This window comes from Engraulis encrasicolus, chromosome 17 (assembly GCF_034702125.1).
Source record: "Engraulis encrasicolus isolate BLACKSEA-1 chromosome 17, IST_EnEncr_1.0, whole genome shotgun sequence".
NCBI lineage: Eukaryota > Metazoa > Chordata > Actinopteri > Clupeiformes > Engraulidae > Engraulis > Engraulis encrasicolus.
This window is the reverse complement of record NC_085873.1, coordinates 20,382,884-20,395,465: the sequence shown is the minus strand read 5'-3', so window position 1 is coordinate 20,395,465 and position 12,582 is coordinate 20,382,884. Positions and strand designations below refer to the sequence as shown.

Here is a 12,582-nt window from a genome sequence, read left to right as displayed (position 1 = left end):
TTACTTTGTAATAAGCCTATTGCTAATGTCACTGTAGCCTATCACAGTGCTTCTGACACACTTGTGAATGCCTATGATAGTGGTAGCCTATTTGTAGACCTAAATAGCCTATGATAGCAGTTGGTAAGCTCTTGACAAACCATCATTACACATGGACACAGCGATATGCCATGCGCATTCGCTCAACCACTGACTTGTATAACTTGCGCTCAAAGGTTTCCGTTTTTTTTTCACTTTACCGCAAACAACCCGATCAGCTTCGCTGCATCACCGCTGCAATGTGCCACATTTCCGCTGTGTGTGTAACAGACTGTGTAGCCTACTTCTCACTCTTCTCATTTCCGTTAAGACTACTGACGGTTTTCTTACATTAGGTGCGCAATTCATCATATTGCATGTAACTTCTTCACTCACCAACAGTTGGTAATCTATCTGTTTAGACTTCACATCAGCACAGGTGTCGCACTTCAGAAACGGTGTCGGCGTCATTGACGTGGAGTAGGCCTATCAGGACCGAAACAGTCCCCTTTTTTGCTTGAAATCTGAGGGAAAATTGGCTGTACGCTACACGGTGAAAGTCTACCTCGTGGTTCCAATAAAGTATACGAACTTAATGAGCTCAACCCATTTAGTAGGCTACATAGAATAGTCATATGTAGCCTACTCTCAAGGACTCAAACAACTGTTAGCGCGGACAACTGGTACTTCGTAGTTCCGCGTTCCCCCGTGCACGTTCAGGCAGGTGATGATGTTGTCTGGGCAACACGCCCAGGCAACATCATGACCCGCCTGGAAACAGGCAGTAGCCTATGCCTAGGCTACAGCAATTCTCTGCCTACAGTGTCATGTGTATTTTAGTTTGGTTTGGATGTTTAACCCTCAAGCGACCGGCCTGTTTTTGCGACTAATCTGACCGAGCGGGGTCATTTATGACCCCAAGGAGTTTATATAGAAATACCACTAGGCCCTATATAAATTATTTTTTGGGGTTGCACATAGGCTAGGCCTAGCCTACTTGTCCCTCATCTAAAGCAAAAAAATGTGAATTTGAACATTTTATTGTTTTGCTAAAAATGAGTCAAACTTAGGCCTACATACGTATGCTAAATAGGATGTATGCCCTCATTTGCATATGTAAACATCAAAATACAAAAAACATCCAATACATTTTTTTCTTCTCTCATCATCAGTAATCAACTGAGAAAGTTTCATGGTGATATCTATCATTTAATTTTTTTAGCCAATTCACTTGTAGTAATACCATAATGATACAGTAGGCCTACATTTATGCTAATTATGGAAATTGATCAAAGTGAAACTAAACAAAGTGAACAAGCTAAATTCTATCCATTAGGCCCATAGATGATATTTCTGCAATAAATCTTTAAGGTACTCAACATTTCTGGGTTCATGAAATCACAAGATCAGAGAATATAGTAATTTACATAGACAAAACCATGTCTTAAACATATAACCTTATGCACACTCAAAATTTCTCTGAAACTATTTCTGGACATTGTAGCTGTGAAAAGGTGTTTTCCATATATATTAGAGCAAAGAAATTATTCAACTGATGCTTCAGCCTTTGTATAGCCATATAATAAGGAAAATTCTAAAAACGCCATTGATTTCTACACTGATGACTTGTTTCTTCCCTCTTTGTTCATCAGGATGACTTCCATTTTATATTCTCATCATGTGTCTAGGACCACTGTGCCATGATATCAACAAATATGGAGCAATAACAGAGGAAATGCCACCTGGTTGCCCTCACAATATGCTTTGCTGGCTATCGCAGGGGTGCCCTATTTATTTATACAATATATTATATTTTAATACTATAAATGTTTATATTATGAATATTTTAGGTCTGCTGACCATGGCCTGCCCCAAGACACAAAATACAAAAAACAGAGTTTGAAAATTACAACAACAATGGACATTATAATGTTGAGTATCTCATGGATCCTCTCGGGGTCATAAATGACCCCAGAGGTGTTTTGATTATAAATCCTATATGGTCCAAATCTCACAAAAATCATTCACAACGTACACAACATATGTATTGACAAACTCCTAGAAGGACAAGTTTTTCTGATGAAAATTGCAGAAATGGTGTATGAAAATATGTGCCCGGGGTCATAAATGACCCCAGTTGGTCGCTTTAGGGTTAAACATTTTTTGCTCAATTTGATAGAAAATGGGTAGAAATAGACATTCCACTTTGTCTTCAAAAGTTTACCCTCCATCTTTACCTTTTTATGATATATATTGATTAATTTCTAAAGCAAGAATGAATGTAATTTATCACTAAGGCCTAAATCATTTTTTAGTCCGTAAATACATGTAGAAATTTGAGTTGGGGGTGCGCGGCTTGTCTTGGGCACAGGTTAGGGGGTGCTTCAAGAAAAATAGGTTAAGAACCACTGGCCTATGGCCTTATCAGTAGGCCCATAAACCAAGCTGCATGTGGATGCTCACTATGTTCTATCAGTCTGTGGTTGCCAGTGTACTTTTTTATGCAGTGGTCTGCTTGGGTGGAAGCATAAGGAAGAGGGATGTTGACCGGCTTGACAGACTGGTGAGGAAAGCTGGCTCTGTTGTGGGAGAAGAGCTGGAGAACTTCTCTTCATTGTCAGATAGAAGATCTTTGAGCAAACTGCTCACCATCTTGGACAATAGGGCGCACCCACTCTAGGCCTACAACACAATCATCCAACAAAAGAGTGTGTTCAGCTGTAGGCTGAGAGCACTGAAATTCAGGACTGACCGACTGGGGAAATCATTTGTCCCTAGCCATGCAACTCTATAATTTGTCCATTAAGGACGAAGAGAAACTTCTGGACTTTTCTGCATGATCATTTATTTTTGATTGATTTATTTTTTATCTACTTTTTTATTTTTATATTATTTTTACTTCTCTTTTTAATCTACAGAGCAAACTGGAAAAAGAATTTCCCCTTGGGATAAATAAAGTTTAATCTATAATAATAATAATAATAATTGTATTTGTATAGCACTGTGTCATACAAGGCATGTAACTCAAAGTGCTTAACAAATGGGAAAAAAAAAACATTGTCAGAGATGGATTTGAAAGGAGAGGTATAGAGGAGAGGCAGAAATAGCAGGAAGGCAGAGGAAGAAGAGATAGACAGAGATTGTAGAGTCATAAGGTCGACGTAGGTTAGGACCAGGATTCTTAGATGCGTAAGGTCCATAGTGGCTGGGCGTATCATAAGTCATAGATAGTCACACAGAGATTGGGCGCTCAGGTGCGGCCCCTGGTGGCATCAGGGGTGAGGAAAAACTCCCTTTCGCTTGATTCATAGTTTGTAAGGGGGGGAAAAAAGCTCAGTGAGGTCTGAGAAAAAAAACCCTATAGTCAGGAAGAAACCTCAGGCAGAGACCAGCGGCCACCTAGGGGAGCCCCCTGCCAGGGCTGGTTGCGAGTAGTAAGGGCGCTGCGGCAGCTGGGACACTATGACGCCTTGGCAGCTAGGAGTTGGTAAGGATGAAGAGGTGGGTCTTCAGCTGCTTCTTGAAGGAGTCGACGGAGGTGGCTGATCGGATCTCGATGGGGAGGGCGTTCCATCTCTTGGGCGCATAGCAGGCAAACGCGGAGTCGCCGATCTTCTTTTGCGGGGGGGTGGGGGTCCTTAGCAGCTTGGCATCAGTGGACCTGAGAGCTCGAGCAGGGGCATAAAAAGAGAGCATGTCAGAGATATAACTAGGGGCAAGTCCATTTAATGCTTTAAATACTGTGAGCAGAATCTTAAAGTCGATTCTGTATGAGACAGGTAACCAGTGCAGGTCTGCCAAGACAGGAGAGATGTGCTCTCTCATTCTGGCTCTTGTTAGGATTCTTGCCGCAGAATTTTGAATGAGTTGCAATTTGTCAATTATTTTTTTTGGGAGACCAGAGAAGAGAGCATTGCAGTAGTCTAGCCTACTGGTGACAAAGGCATGAATAAGTTTCTCAGCGTCTTGTCGGGGGGCCAAGCCACGCACTTTGTTGACATTTCTAAGATGGAAAAAAGAAGATTTTGTTATCTTGTTGATGTGAGGCTCAAAGCTCAAATCCGAGTCTATGACCACACCTAGGCTAGTAACCTTATCTTTAATGTGCATGCTTAGGTCACCTAGGCTTGAGTGGAGTTTTGCACGTTTTTTCTTAGGCCCAATGAGCAACACTTCAGTTTTATCCTCATTTAATTTTAGGAAGTTACTGTTCATCCAATCTGTGATGTCAGACATGCATTTTGTCACGGCATGAATGGCAGTGGTTTGGCTAGGCTTGACAGAGATATATAGTTGAGTGTCATCGGCATAGCTATGAAAATCAACATTGTGCTGTCTGATGATGGAGCCCAGGGGCAACATATAGAGAGAGAAGAGGAGAGGGCCCAAGCAACTACCCTGAGCAACTCCAATCTAATCTAATATAATATAATCTGATGTTGTTAGTAGGTCTAATATCATGCATTTTAAGAACTGGACATTAATTAATGCACATGGTAGGCTATGAGCCATTTAAAAATTAAACCGCTTAATTTTAACAGCTCAACTTTCCTTGGCTCAATATCAGGATGTAGGCCTAAAGCTGTGGCCTTTCCACTTCCTCCAGCAGAGTTCAATTTAGGCTATGGAGTTTCCAAAGTAGGCTACCCAGGAAATGGGGGAGAGAGAGAGAGAGAGAGAGAGAGAGAGAGAGAGAGAGAGAGAGAGAGAGAGAGAGAGAGAGAGAGAATATAGTGTTCATTTGTACTTAGACGAGTTAAACCAACCGAGCGTTGGTAGAGGGTAGAGAGACAGTCATGGGTAAGCAGTGAGGGCGACATTGTAGCACAAAGGTTGCCGGTTCGACTCCTGATCCAACAGGTTGGTGGGGGGAATTAACCAGTGCTCCTCCATCCTCCTCCATCGCTGAGGTACCCGGTCCCTGAGCATGGTATCGCGCTGCACTGCTCCCTTTCGGCCGTTGGGGGCTGCCCCTTTGCACAGGTGAGGGATAAATTAAATTTCATTGTGTGCAGTGTGTAGTGTACACTTGTGTGCTGTGGAGTAGTGTGTAACAATGACAATGGCACAGTTTCCCAGTTGGGCTTTCGCTTTCACTTCACAGACAGAAGAGCCGGAGTCCAGTTTGCAGTTACAAGACTGGCCCTATCTCAATGCCCAGTGCTCTAGCCTTGCTAAGACGTGAAACGCCCAATTATTGGATAGTCTTTGGTGAACTCCCCGGAGTATCCAACCACTGGCCATTTCACGTCCTAGCAAGGCTAGAACACTGGGCATTGAGAAAGAGCCAGAGTTGTTTTTATTGTGTGCATCTGGCTTAGTTCCTCTTTTGTCTGGGGCCTGGGCTGTCTGGAGGATGTGAGCGCTGTCTTGAGTTGCCTAAGCCTAAGGGTCAGCATCTGTGTGCTAACAGCAGTCTCGGTTCTGCTTTCCTGTTAGGGATGGCAGATATGATATTAATGCCGTCTTGCAGTTATTGTTCATCTGTGTACAGATTTTCCTCAATGATTACAGTTTTCCTAATTAATGCATTATGATTGATTATGAACTGGTTGTGGATTTCAGGAAGTAGAGGACTGCCATCCAGTCACTATTGATTGAGGGTGTGTGTGTGGAGAGGGTATCAGACTTCCGCTTTCTGGGAGTAAGCATCAGGAAGGACCTGACCTGGGTTGTCAACATCACTGGGCTAGTGAAGAAGGCACAGCAAGGATTTTAGTTCCTCAAGATGCCGTGCATCTGAATACAGAGTTTTGACATTTTGATTATCAGCCCAGTGTTTGCTTTTAATTGCCAATATTTAGGATACGTTCAGTTTGATGATTTTATTTTGATAGACTATTGGTAACCACTACTTCAGAATATTCATTACAGCCACGACAGCCATTAGGCCTATGTGTTATTTACTGTAATGTTTGGTCCCTTGAGTTGATGTGCTATATGGTGTTTTCATTTGCAGTTTTGGCATTAGCAGTAGTTTCCTTATGTAGGCTAATCCAATGATGGCATCACCCCCTGACAAGTTTTGCTTGTGTTGAGGTTGTGACCAACATTCTGCTTGCAAACATTATAATTTGGCCAAAGCAAAACACGTTTTTGGCCTCCATTTTAAGTCACTAAGGTGTTGATGAATGGCAAGAATCACTTAGATCATTTTTGGTCTATATAGGCTACATAGAAGTTAGGCTTGGTGGTGCTCGGCTTGTCTTGGCCACAGGTTAGGGAGTGCTTTAAGAAAAGAAAGGTTAAGAACCACTGCTCTAGATTTACAGGGGAGGGGAACCCGTCTCGCAGGTCGTCATCTGCCCTTGAGGCCACCCCGTCTTATCCTTACCTGACTCCTTACCTGGCTGAATGCAGCCAGATGATGTAAATAAGGTTAGTCTTACCCAGCCCCTGATATAATTTTAATATTAAGCAGCTTCATATGAAATATGACATGTTTTGTAAAGGAAAAAACTGAATGAAAAGTCAGCGACACCAAGCTCCCGTTGCTCTTTTTTAATGTGCTTCTAGGCTATTGCAATAGGATCGATTCGCTACACTAAAGAACTGTGTCCCATATCTGTCCCTTTCATATTCATAGATTGAGAATTGACAAACGAAATACTAACATTTTACTGCGTGTTACAGGTGCCCATATGCTTCAGGTCTGTCGTTACAGCGCAACGACGGTCAGCGAGAACAGATGTGACGATGTGAACACTCTTTCATTACACCTTTTGCACACCTTTTGCATGTCTCCAATCTTTTTGCATGTTGACTGTGCCATCACCATTTCATGTTTAGGCAACAATGTGCACGATCAGAACAGCGGTGTGGGCACTGTCCGAAATCTGTAAAACCTGTTCTGGCTTCGAAAAAATGAATTGAAGTGAATGGGACCAGTAAAGTCCAGAGTAGCTGCGGGTTCAAAATTCTAGCTCAGGATCCCAGGAGAGCAGTATCGTTCACTCACTAATGAATCGCATAAGCATTGGCTGACTCGGGACCGTGAGTAATTAAACTTTTAATCCTACTTGGAGCCCCTTTAAGTTATATTTCGAAGGTGGGGTATGTTGTAAAGGTGGCTGCCTTCAATATAGGCCTAAAGTGCAGGGGGAAAATCCTGATTTGTGTTCTTAGTATGGCCCCTCAAATGAATTGGTTCCCCACTCCTGTTCTAGAATGTGCTCTAGAGATATTCCCCATTCCATTCCATTTGAGATATTCCTGAATTCCTGCTTTAAAAAAAAAAGAAAAAAAAAGTTTCTTATATGATTATGACTGATGACTACCCCAAGCCTGCATTTTATGGATTGAAAAATTCATGCATGCATTTTAATTAAATTACAGAGTTAAATAATTGATTATACAATAATTTACCTAATTAAAGTAGGCCTAGCCTATTTATATAATTAAATCACTCACAAGGCATTCCAAATGATGTCAATAGTTAAATGTTAAAGTGTCACATCTGACCTTTCTCTCTCTCTCTCTCTCTCTCTCTCTCTCTCTCTCTCTCTCTCTCTCTCTCTCTCTCTCTCTCTCTCTCTCTCTCTCTCTCTCTCTCTCTGCACAAACGCAGCGCAAACAGGCGCTTGCGATGAATCCTCAGGACAGGCAGGGTCAGGGAATTTGGACTGCCCTTCTTGAAGACAACAGCGGTGTAGTCTCCAAGTTTTTGAGAGGTTAAATCGTTTTCAAACATGTAACAATCTCTCCGCGACGTGTCATATCACGGACGTTTGTAGTTTTTATTGATTCAACAGAGCCTAATTGACAACGATTTCTACGCGCAGGCTTTTCAGGTGGACAGGAAACGTATTGATCCTGAAACGGTCTTTTCAGGTGGACAGGAACAGTGTTTCTTCGTATGCAATGGAGTTCTGCGAACCATCGCTGTTTTCTTTTGGAATAATAGCAGATGTACAATATGCCGACATTGACGACGAGTCAAACTTTAAACAGACTAGAAAACGATACTACAGGAACAGCCTGAAGCTGTTGCAGAACGCGATTGATGCCTGGATTGTGGAAAAAGTCAAGCCGAGCTTCATTCTCCAACTTGGTGACATAATCGATGCTTTCAACAAAACGCACGACGCCTCCCAAAGCGCACTGGATACTGTTCTGAGGGAATGTGAGCGTGGCCCACCAATGCATTTCGTGTGGGGAAACCACGAATTTTATAATTTTAGTAGAGACACTCTCCTGTCGTCCGCACTGAACAGCAAATGCCACTCAGGGCACCTCTTGGATAACCACGACTTTTACGCATATCATTTTAGCCCAGCCCCAAAGTTCCGCTTTGTTTTGATTGACAGCTACGACATGGCCATCATTGGTCATGATGAGTCCAGTGCCAAGTACCAGCACTCTCTGAAATATCTTAAGAACCACAACAGTAATGAGGACCTCAACTGCCCGCCAGGTGACTATTAACTGATACCTTATCCCAAGTGTACCAATCTTTAGAAGGAAGTGAAAATTACCTGTGCCTGTGTGGCCTGATTGTTGTCAGTTGTTTGACTGATTGATTGATGATTTGTCAGTGTGTTTGTGAGCTGTCATGCCTTTCAGTAATGCCAGTCAAGTGCTCCTCTTGTGAAGGTTTCCAAGTGTCTGTCTCTCTGTGTATACAGTCAGTGTCTGACTGACATATCTGGCTGTATCTCAAAGTCCAGGATCCTGGCCTTGCTAGGAGGACATGAAACGCCCAGTGACTGGATACTCCGCAGAGTTCACCAAAGAGTGTCCAATCACTGGGCGTTTCACGTCCTAGCAAGGCCAGGATCCTTGACTTTGAGATACAGCCACTGTGTCTTCTGCTGTCTGTCAGTGTGTGACTGTCATCAATGTTGTGCCCTGGGTCTTGCCTGAGAATACATGTATCATGTCTAGTATGTCAATGTTCAATGATATTTGGTGTATTGATGTCTGTTATGTAGGCTATGCCTGATGGCTGAGGCTGTGTCAAGTCGAATGGTGGTGAGAGCAAATTTCCCCCTGGGGACAATATAAATCTATCTATCTATCTATCTATCTATCTATCTATCTATCTATCTATCTATCTATCGAATCTTTTAACAGCATTGTCAGGACTGGAGCTGAGATTTGCCAAGTTCAACGGCGGTTTCAGTCAGGACCAGCTGCGGTGGCTAGATGAGGTGCTCACTAAAGCTGATGAGATGCAGGAGAAAGTGACTATTGCGTGTAAGTAGATCAAAACAAGCCACAGTTCTACTATTGCCAGGCAGTGCCAGCGAATATTTTTTAACTCTCCCTTTTGACCTTGAGGCGTTCAGCTGGACGCCTTACTTTTAGAATTTGGATTGTGACTAATAATATCTTTTCTGGAAGAAAATAATAGCTAATAACAAATGTAAACAATACACAGATGAAAGTTTTTTTATTAATCCCATTCAAAACTAGAGGCACTCAGAGAGCGCAGACCTCCGCCAAGGAAGCAGCTTGATAGAACATTTGACTATGTTACACCCTAAGTCTTTCTGCCTTCTTTTTGTGGAGTCCCTCAATTTCTGGTCACTAGGGGCGTCTAGATATGTAGGCCAGCAATGGTGAAGAATCTTTTAAAAAGTCCTCGTTCCGGTTCGTGATCCGGACCACCACCAGAATTTAATCACTTGTTCCTTGGGTCATTACTAACAACTCCACAAAGTTTCGTCCAAATTATTTGATTAGATTTTGAGTTATCCTGCAGACAGAATCTTTTAGAAAGTCCTGGTTCCGGTTCGTGATCCAGATCACCACCAGAATGTAATCACTTGTTCCTTGGGTCATTATCAACAACTCCACAAAGTTTCATCCAAATCCGTTGATTAGAGTTATGCTGCTGACAATCAGACAGACAAACAGACAAACGGAGGTGATGGAGGTAATAAGTAAATAAATAAACATAAAAAGGGTAACAAAGCATTGTTTCCATCAAACTACAGTACCCAGCAAACCAATAAGTGTAGACTTGGCGTGGCATTAAACCCGTAATGGCATTCAGAAAGTAAAACTGGACACTTGGATTGCTTCCACAAAAGTATCCAGCGACCACATCCAAATCACAGCCTCCATGACAATATGATTCAAAATCGATATCTTATTATTCAGTGTGATGCTATTCGATTATTTTCGATACTTAAGAGTGCCCCACGATACGATGCGATTCGATTCAATCGTTAGATTATATTGCGATATATCGATATATTTCAATTATTATTTACACCCCTACAAGTAATATACCTTTTGTGGAGGAAAATAATGGCTAATGATTAATGTAAGAAGTACTCTGATATAGGAGACTGTAGTATACCTAATAATGACATAAAAAAAACAAAGAACTCGTCTCCAAAGGGTCACACTGCAAGCAAACTGGGTCACAAGGCAAACTGATGCAAGGCTAATTGCTATACTCAAATTTGTGCTATATGTTTACTGCAATGTGCAATAATGTGTACTACGTATATGTGTAGGTCTGAGAGTGTATGTTTTGTATTTGTGTAGTTATGTAAGCTGTCAGACACCTTAATTTCCCTCGGGGTTAATAAAAGTACTCCACTCTACTCAAAGTGTTGTTTACATCACTGCTGTATCAGGTAACCCACATGCATCCTAATCTGCTCACAGCCCATCTCCCGGTGCATCCACTGGCCACTGAGCCCATGTCTCTGGCCTGGAACTACCCCGAGCTGCTGTCCCTGCTCCAGGCCCATAGGAGTGTGGTGTGCTACATGGCCGGCCATGACCATGAGGGGGGATACCACAGAGATGAGACCACGGGGATCCATCACCTGACCCTGGAGGGCGTCGTCGAGACCCCGCCAGACAGCCAGGCCTACGGGACGGTGTACGTGTACGAGGACCGCATGGTAGTCAAGGGCAACGGGAGGATGAGGGACCGTGAGATGATGTACCCAGACAGACTGGCTGGATAGAACAGGATATGGTATGAGCAGGGACGTTGACGGCTCCGGCTGAGCCCAGGACAAAGCCATCCGAAAGGCCTGCCCACTCATTTCTGGGCCCCATCTTCCCTGTGCCCTGGACAAGTGACCCTTTTGTGTGTGTGTGTGTGTGTGTGTGTGTGTGTGTGTGTGTGTGTGTGTGTGTGTGTGAGAGAGAGAGAGAGAGAGAGAGAGAGAGAGAGAGAGAGAGAGAGAGAGGAGAGAGAGAGAGAGAGAGAGAGAGAGAGAGAGAGAGAGAGAGAGAGAGAGAGAGAGGAGGAGAGAGAGAGAGAGAGAGAGAGAGAGAGAGAGAGAGAGAGAGAGAGAGAGAGAGAGAGCTTCCCTGTTTGCTTTGATAAAGACCGCTGTGTCTACAGTCAATCCGGAAAGTATTCACAGCGCTTTACTTCACTTCACTTTCACATTTTATTATCTCACAGCCTTATTCCAAATGCTACAAATGAATCTCTGTTGTTAAAATCCTACACAAATTATTCCATTATGACCATGTGAAAAACAAGTTGTCTCGACTGTTTTGAAAATGTATAAAAATAAAAAAACAAAGAAATCATTTTTACAAAAGTATTCACAGCCTTTGCTTAATACTTTGTAGAACCACTTTAGGCAGCAGCAACTACATCCATTTTTTCATTTCAAAATGAAAAGGGATTAAAAGGGAGGTCATTGGTGTGTGTTTCAACCTTTCAGTACATTGAAATTGTACATTTTGAGTCTGCACCTACCTAAAATAGATGGGTGTGAGTTTTGAACGAAATCCTATGAAGAGTATCATGGTCTGCTTCTGTAGTCACAGTGCATGTTGGCATGCATGCTTCTTTAGATGTAATTCAGATTTCCAATGTTGACGGCATTCATACATCCCCAAACGATGTCAGTCCCATTACCATGCTTGACTAGCCAGATTATGCACTTTTTTGGTAAAATTTGCTGAACATGCTGAACACCGTAAAGCAAATTTGTTTATCTTGCAAGAGGGTGCCAGTGCAGGTGCAGACTCAAAATGTACAATTTCAATGCACTGAAAGGTTGAAACACACACCGATGACCTCCCTTTTAATCCCTTTTCATTTCGAAATGAAAAAATGAATGTAGTTGTTGCCTAAGGTGGTTCTAAAAAGCATTAAGCAAAGGCTGTGAATACTTTTGTAAAAATGTTTTCTTTGTTTTTTATTTTTTATACATTTTCAAAACTGTCAAGACAACTTGTTTTTCACATGGTCATAATGGAATACTTTGTGTAGGATTTTGACAACAGAGATTAATTTGTAGCATTTGGAATAAGGCTGTAAGATAATAAAATGTGAAAAAAGTGAAGCGCTGTGAATACTTTCCGGATTGACTGTATGTTTTCTGTATGACATGAGAACCTCTCTTTGGCCGTCATGGTTGCTGGGTAAGTGTTTGGGTATACAGAGTACGGAAAGCCTTTCTGACACAAGCCTTGTGTGTTGTGTTCCTTTAATTGATATTTTGCACATTCTTAGGTGGGCAACTGGGAAAAATATATTGGGGACTGGTTAATTATTCTAATTAATCTAAATAAAAGAACGTGCACTCAATGAGAAGGATACACACTCCTTTCTGGTGAAGGCCTTAATATTTAGCA

At 42.2% G+C, this 12,582-nt stretch overlaps 1 protein-coding gene across 1 annotated transcript; it reads left to right on the top strand.

Moving 5' to 3' along the window:
* The first annotated feature begins 7,635 nt into the window (after positions 1-7,635).
* LOC134467305 (manganese-dependent ADP-ribose/CDP-alcohol diphosphatase-like) lies at positions 7,636-11,088 on the top strand. Its single transcript, XM_063221203.1, has 3 exons — positions 7,636-8,431; positions 9,091-9,213; positions 10,639-11,088. Exons 1-3 carry the CDS (start codon positions 7,879-7,881, stop codon positions 10,944-10,946), a joined length of 984 nt encoding a protein of 327 aa, XP_063077273.1. The 5' UTR covers positions 7,636-7,878; the 3' UTR covers positions 10,947-11,088.
* Positions 11,089-12,582: the final 1,494 nt, after the last annotated feature.